Source organism: Equus quagga, chromosome 2 (assembly GCF_021613505.1).
Source record: "Equus quagga isolate Etosha38 chromosome 2, UCLA_HA_Equagga_1.0, whole genome shotgun sequence".
Lineage (NCBI taxonomy): Eukaryota > Metazoa > Chordata > Mammalia > Perissodactyla > Equidae > Equus > Equus quagga.
In genome coordinates this window covers 23,836,105-23,850,623 of record NC_060268.1, presented here as the reverse complement: position 1 = coordinate 23,850,623, position 14,519 = coordinate 23,836,105, and the positions used below count along the sequence as shown (strand labels likewise).

General features: G+C 45.4%; 1 protein-coding gene across 1 annotated transcript; it reads right to left on the bottom strand.

Moving 5' to 3' along the window:
• Positions 1-5,719: 5,719 nt before the first annotated feature.
• LOC124234990 (granzyme H-like) lies at positions 5,720-8,764 on the bottom strand. The gene is made up of 5 exons (XM_046652688.1): positions 8,710-8,764; positions 7,425-7,572; positions 6,755-6,890; positions 6,293-6,550; positions 5,720-5,875 (listed from the first exon to the last, which is right to left on the bottom strand). The coding sequence occupies exons 1-5, from the start codon at positions 8,762-8,764 to the stop codon at positions 5,720-5,722; spliced, it is 753 nt and encodes a 250-aa protein (XP_046508644.1).
• Positions 8,765-14,519: the final 5,755 nt, after the last annotated feature.

Genomic DNA, 14,519 nt, shown 5'->3' with positions numbered 1-14,519 from the left:
GTTTCCCTTGCCCGAGGAGGCATGATATTCAAAAAGATACTGCTAAGACTGATGTCAACGATTGTATTGCCTATGGTTTCTTCTTGGGGTTTTATGTTTTCAGGCCTTACATCCAAGTCTTTAATTCGTTTTGAGTTAAGTTTTGTGTGTGGTGAAGATAATGGTCTACTTTCATTCTTTTGCATGTGGCTGTCTAGTTTTCCCTACACCATTTGGTGAAGAGACTTCTTTTTTTTCTTTGTATTTTCTTGGCTCTTTGGTCAAAAATTGGCTCTCCTCCCATTTATTTCTTAAATTTGTCCATGGAGAATGGAATGTATGAGAATAGATAGAGATATGTATGCTTTTGAATGGTTTTATTTTCTATTTTAAGTAGAAATTTTAATTTTAGATCAAATAATATTGAAGTGTGCAATATTTCTTAACGTCCATAGCTGGTTATATCTACTTTGGACTATTTTATAACATTTCCATCTGTTACAACTTTACTCCTCTGGGATGCTGGGACATTAAAGTTGTGTGCGTCCCACCTCCTCTCTGGACTCCCTAGGCCACCAACAACGCAAATCTTCTGGGCAGGCTGATGCTGGCTGCAGGCGGATCCTTCCCTCCCTCTGACGCTGCTGTAGTCAGAAACCAATCTCGTGGCTCTTGGCTTTGTAGGAGAGCAGTGTACTACTGAGGCATTCCGGACATGCTCAGGGCTGCCTTAATGTCGCTCTCCGAATGACATCTTAGGATCTCCTTGAGAAGTTTCTCCTGATGACCCTGTGATGTTTTCTGGAGTGTCAGTGCTGGGAGAAGGCTGTCCATGTGCCATTGTCTTCCACCACGTGTGTCTACTGGGAGCGAGACACATTCTTGCCAAGAATTGGCCTGTGCTGTTGTCCTTGTAGGAAAGAGCAGGTGACATAGGAAATTCAGTGACATCTGCATACTATCTTCCCCTCAGAGTAGTTAGTGGGAAAGAGGGATGCAGACCCTGCATGTGGAAGAGAGAGATTTGAAAAAAGATGCAAGACCCTCAGTGTTTCCTAGCAGAAAAGCTCACTTCTGAGACTGAACAGCTGGCTCTGGGGCCCTGGGTAAACATAGGAATTGGTGGAGGTGGACATATTCCCCAAGACCCTCTTCCACAATTGCTGAGACAATCCATATATTCAAGATAGGAGAGTGGTAGTATGCATTGTGATGTATTCACGGGATAGAATGCTGTCCAGCTGTTCAAAAGCATCATGTTTTAGAAGACTGCTTAGTGGCATGGAGTGGTTTGTGTCATCTAATATAAAGTGTAAAAAGTAGACTGTAGAACGGTGTACACAATTTTATAAAAATTAAAGTGAAACACAAGAGCCAGAACAACCATTTTATGTGACTCTTATTTTCACCTTTATATTATGCAGTTTTTTCTATAATGGAAATATATTATTTTTATAGGCAGAAAAAACATTTAGAGCTCATGATCGCTATAAACAGCAAAAACTATTAACCATCATGGTAGAGATGAGGTAGTTTAGTGAAACAATTTCCTTTTCTTCCAGAGGAAACAAGTGAACCACACTTGCAAACTTACTTGAGGTGAGGTGTGGCTGTGTGAGTGTTAGAGTAAATGGCATGTGAGTGGAAATGCTGTGGTCCAGAACCGGCCACAAATACACTCCTGTGCCTGACCATGTCGACTCCTCCCCTTCCAGGGTTTGACACAGGTGAACACGGGGAACGTGGATGCCACCTTCAGGAGACTGAGCCTAGTCCCTTATTTGTGGGTTGATCATGTAAATATTGTCAAAACTGGGACGCATGAGGGAAAGAGGGGCATTACTCACCAGGAAACTCATTTTGGGCTGTTTATGAGCAAGAAATATTCCACTACTGTGTTAGTGACGAAAATGCTACTGTTTATCAGTTAAATAGTTAGGGTTATCTTAACTAACACATGGACCACCTACCTTACTGAAGCCTACCTTTTGTTTGAATTGGAATATTTTTTAAATAAAATTTTTCTAATAACTATACATTTTAAAATATTGAATATATTAGAAAATAGAAAGAAGAAAAAAAAGTCAGCCTTAGTCTCAGCACCCAATTGACCACTGTTAACAGATGTTTTTCCAACAAGGTTTTTTTTATATAAGTTTGGTCACAATATATTTAATTTTTAATCCTAGACTTTAAATTATTCAACATAAATATTTCACTCATTTTATTCAAACTCTGAGTGAATATCACTTTAGAATCACATTTATATTAAATAAATAGCCTAAGTTATTTAAATAATACAGAAAAATTTGGTAAAATTAGGAAAATGGATATGTAGGCAGAAAAAAAGCTTACAAAGAAAATATGTGTACAAGCAAAAATTTGATTGTACTATATACTGCTCTCTAACTGCTTTTGACTTAAACAGACCTGGAGAACATTCTCCATGTGGCAAAACGTAATTCTATCTCAAAACTTTAAAGTTTCCCCAGTGTTCAATGGTATGAAACTTTTGAAAAATGAATCCTCAATTGGTGCTGGACATTGGCATGTTTCCAAGATTTGAGTTTTGTAACAATCTATAAGGACATTTACCTTGTTCACTTTTCTCAGTGTGGGTGATGGCTATGTCAAAGACAGCTGTTTTCTTTTTTTAAAGGACCTTTATGTGCAAGGTGTGAAAATGCCATTTTCTCAATGTCCATACTGAATGTGTGCATGATTAATTTTGTAAATCCTTCCCAATTAGATAAGCACAAAATTATTAACATTTTAATTTGCATTGATTAATTAGTGAGCTTTTACTTTTGTCCAAATGTTGATTTTTTTTAATCACTCTCCTATTGATGTTCTTAGCCTACTTTTCTAAAGCAGTGGATAATGTAGATGTCAAGGGCTGCAGAATCCATAATGTGCATGTGCCATATTTTACCATTTCCCTGTTTTGGACATTAATACTGATTCCACCTTGGGGTTTATTATTAAATTATGGAGTGTTAACATCTTTATGAATAACACACACACACACACACACGCATACTTTAGAACTTACACATACTTTAGACCTTGTGTAGCAGTAAGTCCTAGAAATAAAAGTCACTAGATCAAGAGAGAGAAATAGATGTAAAGTGACTTTGAAACCTTTTTAAGGAAACAGGTACCATCAAGAGCAGCCCAGTCTTCCTGATGCTACAGGCATTAGAAGGTCATTGTTTTTCTTCCTCATGTGTGTCATTCTGTGATGAGTGCTCCTGTCAACTGTGAGGGTGAACTGACCCAACAGGCACTGTCCTTCAAGGCCACACGCCCATGTCCCTGGTGGCGGACATCCCTGGCTACTCTCTCCCTGGCTCTGGCTTACACCCTGAGGCTCCATGGAGCTCCTCATGGCTGACTTTCTGGGGTCTCTATTTCTTTACTGTGATGGGTTCTCCTGAGTGTCCTTTTTTAATGCTGTGACCCAACGTTGTCCCCTGGCTTGTATACCTTCTACCATTTGCTGGCTCATCTCCGCACATGTATTCAGCTCTTCCCTTCTCTGAGCTTCTGTGGGTGCTGTGAGCCCAAGGGGATGCTTGGAAGATGGACTTGGGGACAGTAATGAATGAAAAATAAACTTTCATTTGGTTTTCATCTTACGTTTCAATGTGCTGGATTTTACTTTCCATATCTATGAATGCGTTGTTTTCTGTTACATCCAATTCACTGGTGGTGCTGTTTGAAGGATACATATCTTAAAATAAGGTCATCTGGGTCATAGTAGTCAATGAAAATAATCAATAACCAACCTATAGGTAAGAATTACAGAGTGATATTTATTGAGCCAATCCTGAGGACTAGCCCAGAAGTGCTGTCTCCACCAGGGAAGAAAGCTCTCCTGAGAAGCATGGTCACAGCATGGCTATAGACCAATTCACAACAAAGACTATACATCAAGCATGACAGGAATACAATGTTTTCTAAGCCACAAGGATATGTTGTGCTGCAGTTTAACACATATGCAGCAGCTCAGCTTGACCTTGGTCCTCTGGGAAGAAGAGCTTATCTTGAAAGAAGTGCTGGTATTGGCTTCAGAGAAAGGGAGACATTCATCTCTCTGTTTAAATTGTGCATTCTTTGCTCTGGGGAAATGTTTGAAGCACATGTACAATGTGTGTTTGGTGGGTCATATGTCCAGCTGCTCTGGGAAAAACAAGTTTCAGGCCGAATCACAGTTAAACCAGAATGGCTTCCCCATACATATCAATAAGTAAAAACTTCTCATTATTCTTATTATTTTCATTACAATGAAATGTGGCATTTTGTGGGTTTTTGGACTGGGGTTCATGCCATCTACATGCCAATAAATAAAGACAAGGCTGCCTCAGGTACCTCCTCGCTCCTTCCCTCACCTCCAGACATGGACTCCACTGAGCACAGCCTGGGAGCCTCAGGAGCTGTGGGTCTCCCAGTCTCTTCCAATGTCATACGGCCCTTGTGGAATAAAGTAACATCACCCATGTGAAACTGTAATGTGAAGTACAGATAAAATAAGGGAATTTAATTATTTTCAAGGCCAGATTTCTTGAGGATTTCAAATACAGATCCATCTGCCAAACTGACCTGCCAGGGGGAAGGGGAGGAACCAGGAGAATTTAGAGGAAACTTCCCTTCTAAGTTCCCCAATGACAAGGACAGAGCCTGTTATGTGTCTGGAACAAAGAGAGAGATCAACAAATGATGTATTGATGGATGACCAAGTGATACTTTCCAGCCCAGCAACCCTGGAGCCTTCAGGCTCACAAAGCTGCCACAACCCAGGTTGCCAGCAGGGGGCATCAGACAAGGCTGAAAGGGGCTGAGGCTGCTGAGTGACTCCATAGGCCGTGGTGGCTGAGTCCCCGTGGGGATGCTGGGCTGGATGGAGGACCTGAACTGTCTCTGCTCAGGTGGCAAGTGGATACTGGCTCCTCTGATAGGAAAGAGGTGGGCAGTCATCTCTAGTATGACAGAGACAAGCAATAGAGGAGAATGCACATGGGGCTTTGGGAACTCTGTTAGGGAGATGAGAGAGAGGCTGGCTCAAAACAGGGTGGGCTGGAAAGGAAAGGAGTTGGGGGCCAGGGCAGTCAGATGGAACAATGGAGCTGGTGTGCGATGGTCAGCCAGGGAGGAATGTTGACTGAGCTCAGTGCTAGGTCCTGGAGAGGGCAGAGAATGGGACCCAAGTGAGGCTGGGGGCCATCGTAGCATCATCTGAGCCTCTGAAGCTGCAGTTGGTCCTGGCTGTGGGAGAAGCTGCCCCCACTGGAGAGAGAGTCCCTGAAAACGGGAAATTCAGTGACAATGGCCTGGCCCCCTGGTCTCCTGATGGTGGTTGGGTTAGAAAAGGTAAGAATTTCCTAAGGCCCAGGGAGGAACATATTTATGGGAAGAAGATTGTCCTATTATAATGGGCAGCCTTCAGATTCAGCCCTTACACAGGGTTAAGCACCACAGAGGTGTGACTGAGAAACTATACAGCGTGTGCTTTAGGGAGAAGATGGGCTGGAGGAGGAAGGAGGAAGGACAGCCCACAACTGACAGCAGAGGGCTGCCTGGAGCATGCTGTTGCGTGTTGAAAGTGGTTCAGTGAGTCCGTGAGACTTTAGTCATACTCTCAGGAAATCCATTTATTATGGCCCTGCAGTCCCACTGCCCGCCCCATGGGATTCCTGCCTCTGCCCCAGAAAATATGGTCAGGCACAGGGGAAGGTCAACCTCATGCCTGCTGTTTGAGGTGTTTCATTGTTCTCTTTATCCAGGACAGGTAGTATGAGACCTTCGTGAAGACTCCTGGAGGGTTCCCGCTCAGTTGTCCATAGGAGGAAATGCCCTGGACCATGTTGTTGCAGATGAGGGGTCCCCCGGAGTCCCCCTGGGGCAGAGAGAGGAAGGACTCAGCTTGCCTCCATGTTATCTTGCCTTTCCCACCACCCCAGGGGTCAGTGGTCTCTATTATGGGCTGCCTGGAAGATCAGGAACAGGGCAGGCTTTGTCACCTCCCTCTTTCCAGGACTCCAGCCTGACTCTGACTGTTCTTTGCAGCTCCACCCAGGCTAAGGCTTTCTCTCTAATCCTTAGGGAAGTTTTGGTGAGAACTCTGCCGTGGGGTGACTGATCCTTCCATAGCCTGAATGCCTGATGCGCTAGGGGTAAAAACTGAAGACTACATTTGTGGACCCAGGCTGTCCTAGCTCTCAGGATGATGCATGAAGACAGGGCCACTCCATCACTCAGAGCTCCCCATTTCCTCTCTCCCAGGGCCTGTCTAGGTGGATGCTGGAAACCTTACCCTAACGCTGTTCTTCATCTTCTTCGGGTCACTTACACAAATCTGGGTGGCCCTGCTGTAAAAAGGGCGGTAGCGGGATTCACACTCCACATCTTTTTGCACAGTCAGCTCCACCTCCTGCAGTATATTTGCTGAAATGCCCATTGAGTCTTGCCCCCAGCCGGCCACACTGCACACCTGTCCGGGTGTCACCTGGGCCTTGCCCCAGAGCAGGCTGAGGGTCCTCACAGCTGCAGTCAGCTTGGCCTTTCTCTCCAGCTGATGGGAAGAGGCAAGAAAGTCCAGCTCAGCCACCTGCTTCTTGGGCCTGACATCACGATGGAGCTGCACTGACTTCCCTCTACCCTGAGCCACTGGGACTAGTCAGGCAGCCAGTATGGGAAGGAGAGAAGGGACAGGTTGCAGTGGGAGGGGAAATAATCTGGACCCAGGACAGCAAGAGCAGTAGGGAGGTTCCCTTACTTTTATTAACATGATGTCATTGGATAACTTCTCATAAATAAAGTCTGGGTGGCGGATGGTTTCTTTCACAGGGATGATCTGCTGGGTCGTTTCCTGTTTCTCCATGTTGTGGGCCCCCAGGGTCACGTTGATTGTGCTGCGCAGAAAGTAGAGTGGGGATGTGAGGGGTGTGGAGTCACAGGAGATCCAGCCCTGGAGCCATGAAGGCCGACTGACAGCTGAGGCAGGGCAGGGCTGCAGCTAGGGGAAATCAAGATAACAAGAGGGCCAGTTGCTGAGTGACTCTGTGACTTTTTCTTCTCAATGACACTGAGAGGAGGACTTCTGGAAGCTTTCTCTTGCCCTCAGACAATATTGTCAAAGTACTCTGAGTTTGCCTTTTGACCCTAGTCCTTGCTTTCATACTCCATGGCTGCTGTGTTTGGCCAGAATGGTCTCTCTTCTCAACTGGGCCACTTGCTCTCACATCTGACCCTCTGACCCCAAAGCTTGCCTGTCCCATTTCTCACTTTCCATGACTCAGTCATGCTCTCAAATGACTCCTTGCAAGAGCTCTCGTGGCCTTGAGTTACCAGGAGCTGGAGGAGCTCCCCTGGGCAGCAGCCCCTTGGCAGGTGACAAGGGTTCCTGTAGGGGTCTCAGGAGGTGTCCATTGCCTTCGGCCCCTCACCTTCCCCAGCAGTGAGCAGCCGTCAGAACAATATCCTTTCTCACTAGGACACCGCCGCACCTGCTGGGCTTCTCCTTACCCAGAACCTGAATCAATACCATGTAGGGGCGGGAGTGGGGCTTTGCCTCATGTCCTCCGATGATGATTCCTGAAAGAAAAGACTGGAAGTTGTGCTTTCTGGGAGTGGCTGTGGTCAGGAACGAAAGCATTGGAAGGTGGTGATTGAGGGGGAGCCCTACAGTGCCCTGCTGACACCGGGGAGAGTCCTCCAGGTTCTCCTTGCAGCAGAATAACCTTTTCTGAATTCAAGTCTTAGAATCCCCGGTAAGGGAAGGGGGGACAGTGCTTGTTGTCCCCGTCCTACTTCAGACCATGTATAGAGGAGATAAGAGCTGTCTTCATGATGGTGGAGCCACAGGGGATCATGGACAGGGTTCCCCTGACGCCTTCTGTCTCAGTGAGTCTCCCGACCCCTTTGAACCTCTGCTAACGTCTTGACTGGTGCCTGTATCTAATAATCTGTCTGTGAGCTTATGGCACTGGGTTTTCTAACATCCTCATGTCCTAGGACTGAACCCGTGCTAGGATCTCAGTAAACATTTTCTGGCTGCATGAGTGAATGACCTTCACGTAGCTTTAGGCTGAGGTTTCCTGGGGGTTGTGCTTATTGGATTGAAGGCCATCCTCATGGATGGAGAGCACTGTGTGGAGTAGCTGAAGGCCTGTTAAGACAGGGGGAAGTGGGGCTGAAAATGGGGTGCCTGGGCCTCTGGTAGAGCAAAAGCAACAGAAGTGCTCTGGATGCAGTCATCCAACCCCTTCTGAGATCAGCTGCTCCCTCGGCTCCTCTCCTGGGCAGGGGTGAGGGGGTGAGGGCACCGAGAAAAGAAACTGGTTCTTAAGCTGGGTCTAGGGACAAATCCCACTACTGCAGTCGGTTTGTCTGATCTGCCCTTTCCTGAGTTTGAGTGAGGGATTTTAATTACTTATCTTTTGTAGCTTCACATCCTTTGCCAATTGCCTTCCATGAGCAATTGACCTCCCAGGTGATAAGAGAGAAGCTCACACAGTAAATCTTTTAGTGAACACCGTTTGTTCCTGCCTTGCCCGTTGAGTGTTTGTGCAGCATTGGACTTCTTAGTCTAGGTTTGGGATGGGAGCTTGGGTCTGGAAAGTTCTTGGGCTTTAATTGAGGAAAATCCCTGACTGTGCTGGGAAGAGGGTCAGGAGTCCTGAGGGTTTTGTGAGATGGGCTGGAGCGTCTGGAATGGGGATGGTTACTCACCTGTCCCAGGCTCGGGGGGCAGAAGAAAGGCCAACAAGACCAGGAGTGGCTGCATCTTCCCTGAAGTTCTGGCCAGGTCAGAGCTGCTGGTGTTTCTTCCTTTTAGACCCACGGCCCCTTAGGAGAATGCAGGGGTGTGGCTCAGGACCTCATGGACCTCCTAAACTTGTGCTTCTGGTTTTCCTGCATCATCTACATGGTGATTTTTCATTTTTCTGATATTGTGAGCACCCAGGATGACACTTAATTGTCTGTAAAGAAAAGGTAGATTGGGTCAGCCACAGGAGCTACAGCTCTATGCCTGAAAGGGTGGTTGAATTTCCAGCCTAAGGCACACCTGCAGTTGAATCAGGTAGGGTAGAAGGGAAAACTGGACAGTGTCAGCTTTCTTTGCTGGGTAGCAGTGACCCAACCTGGTTCTTCAGCAGCCTGCCTGTCACCCAGGCCTCTCTCCATGCAGTCCACCCCTGAATCCCACACTCACTGTGTCCTGGTCTGAGCAGATCAGATTGCTCCTCTGATTAGTCATTGGCTCTGTGCGCTGCTCAGGGACCTTCCTGAGTTACAGGCCAAGGGACCAAACCAGGGGATCCCAGGATGACAAGGAGTCCTTTGCTCCTCACCTTCCTTTACAGTGAGCTTCTGCCAGCACGAAGTTGTCTTGTACCAGGAACCCCCACATCTACTCTGGCCTTCATTGTCATTGTAGGAAAGGACAGATACCATGTAGGGCTGTGAGTGTGGTCTGGCCACTCTGCCCCATCTGATTTTGCCTGAAAGAGAAAATTGCCCTGCTTCTCCGCGTTCATAGAAAACAGGTGCTGGGCACTGCCTGGTAGTCTAAACCCATGAGATGTTCTCAGGCTAGGGTGGTTGTCATGTCCTCTGGGACCAACACAATGAGAGGGGGTTGCAGGCTTCAGAGGGCAGCTGGCGGGCTTGCAGCATGACTTGTTTCCTGGCTTAGTTCTTAGTTTCCTCCTGTAGAGATGAGGAGCTCAGCCCTTGTTCTGGAGCAAACACAGTTCATATACCTGTTAAAGGGACTGTCCTAGAAGACCTGGAGATTAATCTCTCTGACCTACCCTAGTTGCATTTGTCCCTGAGCTTCTCAGATCCTTGTGAACTGCTTACTTCCAGTATAATCTGAGCACTTTGTGCTCATGGGGTAGGATACTGTGGCTTATTTCTCCCCCCTCCTGGGTCAGGCACATAGTACACACTCCAGAAATGCGTGCTAGGTGCATCAGTGAACAGTCCTCAAATCTGCTTTGATCAGCAGCTAGTGAGGAGCAGTTTTAATGCAATCTGAACTCCAGCACAGTTTATCTTTCTTAGGCTCACAGAGGGCAGAATACAAATGATGGGAAATCAGAGTGAGATGGGGAAATGGGCTGGAGGGATGTGGGTGGGAGAGTGTCTCCACTGAGCTGGTGGGAGCAGCAGTGAGTCAACATTCTGATGGTTCTATAAGGTTCTGGATATGTGCTCTTGTAGAGCTGAGTTGCTCAGTAGAATGGGGACAAGGTGAAAGTGACACCTAGGAAACTGAGTGTTAGCTGGCTCTTCTGTTCTTGATTCAGACAATAGGTCCAGTGATATATAACCACTCATAGCTTTGGAGAATGGGAAGTTATAGTGCTCTTTTTCAGCTTTCCCTTCCACTTGAATCATATGCTATCCTAATACTAAGTCATTTTCCAGGTGACAAGGCTCTGACCCTTGGAAGGGAGAAGACCCACCAGGTGTCCTTAGGAGCAGTTTTCTTTTCTGTAATTTCTCCAGAAGGCATATCCAGTAACAGATCTGGGGATCAGCAAATTTCTGGGAATGGACTGAGGCAAGGAAGGGTCATAATGACAGCCTCACTGGGACACTGTGGAAGTGTCAGGGTTGGAATAAACCAGGCCTCTGAGGACCTACAGGTCCTCTTAGCTCCTTGAGACCTGGAGGGTAGGAGATTGGCCAAGAAGATCAGAAGCAGCAGCATCTTTCCCGAAAGGCTGATCATGTCTGAAGTGATGTGTGCCTTCTCCTTCCAGGCTTTTCAATCCTAGAGGTGAAGGAAGAAGGGGCTGCTTACTGACCACCAATGTCCTCCCAGTTTTATTGACTCTCAAGATAAGAGATTTTGTCATATCCCTCTTCCCCTCACAGAGAGGGGCTGTGTGGTGAGGGATTTGCAAGAACCACATTAGTAGGCTGTTGATAGCACGACTACTTTCACCAAGAGAAAGTACTGGGCACTTTGAATGGAGGTGGAGCTTTGGGGGGCTTTGTCATTAGCCAGAAATGGTGTCCCTTTCCCTAGGTGAGATCCTCCAAGAACATGAATATGACCCCACCATTACTTGAATATGTGATTAGGCAACTGTCTTCTTCCTAAAATAGCATGCATCTGTGCAATCTTTCTCTTTGTAGAGCTCCATTTTTTTGATAGCAAAAGGGTTTTTCTAAGTATTTTATTTTTATTTTTGGTATAAATGCCAAAGTACCAAACATTGGTCTCTCCTAAAACGCAGTAGGCAAGAGCTTAGTCATCCAACAGCTTCTTGCTAATTACAGGCAACAGCAGGCAGTTGGGTGGGGGTGAGGAGCAGAGATTGGGGATGAAGTGCAGATGGGGCATTGATGAGAGCACTAGGAAAAGAAAGTAATGACAGAATAGGAGAGTTTGAGATGAGGGGGTTGACAGAGAAATGCACTTGAGTTCCCTATGTGGTCCCAGGTTGCCCTGATAAAGCTAATGTTGTTCTCAACTTTTTGGTATTTCAAAGGTTTAAAAGACCCCAGAGTTGAAGTAGTTGGGGACATGGAGATAGAGACTGAAAGAGGAGAACCAAAGCTTTGCCACTCATTCTGAGTTTCCTTGGTCACTCCTGTCCTACCTGGCACAGGTAACCTCATGCTCCAGTGAAGACCATGATGTAGGCACAGATTCTGACCCCGAGGCTCCCTGTCCCTGGTGAGGAGCCTGGCATGGTTGTTATCAGAGTTTTCTGTGCACAGGTGCTTGAGGGCTGTCAACTTTTGGATGGGGGAAGTCTCAAGACATGATGCTACTAACAATACAAGCAATCAGCTTGACTGTTTAAATTATTGTAGTTTGTTCTTATGTATTTAATATAGATATCTGAAGACTTCTGAAGTCTTGTCTCAAACTGGGTATACTGCTTATGCTGCTTTTGCATCTGTTGGATCAGTCATTACCCAGAAGGTGGACATGTCAAGTATCTTCTCATTTTCATTCTCTGTCACAGACATGGTTGTTGCTTACAGGGGATATCACCATTCCCCCATCCTTGATGACTTAAGGCCTCCTCCCCACCCTCGATTTGGAAATCACAAGTATATTCAACAATGTTGTAGTGATTTTTTAATCTAATGTGTGTTAACATGCTGGGTTATGAAGTACCTATTACATAATGTCTATGAAGTTTTGGAAGAATAGAAAATCAAAGATGGTAGAATGTAATTTTCACCCAAAACAGGTGTTTATCTTTTGAGTGCATTTTTCACATAAAACCTTGAGAGTTTTCACAATTCCCATAACTGGTGTTGTTACTGAAACCGAAGAGGGTTCCCTCCTGGCAAGTTAAATCAGACTCTCCACCAGAAGTAGTTGTGTCATAAAGTAAAGTATATTTGTGGCAAATAGGAGACCATGAGGAATCATTTCCGGAGTCATGGCATCCCCGAACAAAGTGAAGTGGGATATTTCTTTTTGATGAGGAATGAATATTCAAAAAGAAAGGTGGGCATTCACCTGTGCAGGCTCAGATGGAAAACATGCTTTGACTTATACAGCAGTTTTCAGGAATAAGGCCCTGGCTTCTCCTGGAGAGATCTTAGCATTAACAGTAAGGTCATAGGCATAGCTCTTGATGGGGCTTGGTCTTATTCAGGGTGGTTGGTGATTCCATCTCCTTAACATAACAGTAGGAAAAAAAAATTTGGAAAACAGTTAAAATATCCAAACCCACCCTTGAGTTCCTTGGAGTACCTAGTGAGTGACAGTTTCTTGTACATTTGGCTCCGCTAGCACATTTTTCTGAGAAAGAGCTTTCCTTTGATCTATTGGCACACTATGTAGGACTACACATCCTCCTTGTAAATGGCTCAGAGCCCCAGTCTCTCAGAATGACCCATGGAGCCAGGTCATATCAGCAGGCATTTACTCATTTCTGCTCCCCTTCTGCCCCTCTTTGGCCCCTGTCTCATCTCACCCACACCTAGCTGATCATGACTCTGCTGATCTGACCAACGACAGAAGGCACCTGCGCCTGTGCTTAGCCATTGTGTCTGGAGAGAAGTTGGCTGCTCTTCTGAGGCTCTCTTTACTAAATTTGTAATTGCTCTAGAACTTCTCAGTGAACAGAATGAGAAAACGGAGAAGGGAAATGAACAGAGTGTCAGGGATGTGTGGGACACTGCATGCAATATACATGTAATGGGAGTCCCAGAAGGAGAGGAGAGGGAGAGAAAGGAGCATAAGAAAATATTTGAAGAAATAATGGCTGAAAATTTCTCAATTTTTGTGACAAAACACCCAAACAAACCAAAACTATTAATGTACACACCCAAGAAGCTCAGAGATTTCCAAGGAGGATAAAGGATCATAGAAGATTGGGCCAGATTTTCCCCATTCCTCCTTCCCTTCTACCCTAGATCTCATGGCCTCATTTCCAGCCCAGCCTTCCCTTCAGACAGCACCTCTGGCTCATTTTCACCCCCAGTTGCTGCTTCTATGTCATGTGAGCAGGGGAGAAATGCTGGGATGGAGATGCTTCTCTCTGTGACATCAACCAGATATGATGCCTCTTCTGCTTGACCTAGAAGCCTGAGTGCTCAAAGAAAAATGTAGCTCCAAGGATGCCACACACGTGCAGAGATCTCTGCCCACCTTCTCCAAATAGCTGCTTTTTCCATTAGAACTTTATTCCTTTTGTATTACAAGAGATTCTCTATTACTATTACTTTTTACATTGTGGTAAAATATACAAAACGTATTGATCAATTTCTGCATAGACTGCAAGAGTAATTTACATTTTTCTGGTGGTAGAAAAATCTGCCAGCTCATTCTGTATGGTTACCTTAAAAAGGTTTTTAAAACATGATTTTAAATTAAGTGACTTCAGGAATCTTTTCTTTGAATATGGGCTAATCTTTAGGGTAAAAGTCATGTTATTTTAGTCAACCTTGTGTGTGGAGTTTGGTATAACTTCAGTATATCAAAACAAGAGGTGGCCCCTCCTTACATTGAAAATGAGAATGTTGGTTCACCGTACCGTGGGGTCTGGTGTGGTTAAGGGTTTAGGAGAAGGACTCTGGGTGTGATGGACATTTAAGGGTGCTTCCATCTCTTGGCCACTGTGAAAAATGCTGCTGTGAACATGGGTATTTGGTAGCTATTTTTCAGCAAGCAAATCTTTTATTTTCTTCTAGTACTTTTATGGTTTAATTTTTTGCACTTAGGTCATTGATCCACTTGAGGGTTATTTTAGATTATGGTGTGAAGAGTGGATGGAATTTTCTCTTTTTCCCCAAAAACTACCCAGTTGTTCAAACACCATCTATTAAAAATTCATTGCTTTCCAGTGATTTGAGATGCCATCTTTCCCATGTATGAAATTGGGCTTTGTATGGAATTTCAGTTTTGTCCCTTGTTCTGCCTGTCCCCTACACACAAATGGCACACAGTTTTAGTGTATACCCTCATCCCTCAGTATCCAAGGGGGATGGGTTCCAGGCCCCTGTGGGTATGAAAATCCCCAGCTGGATGATTCTTTGTATAAAATTACAAAGTATTT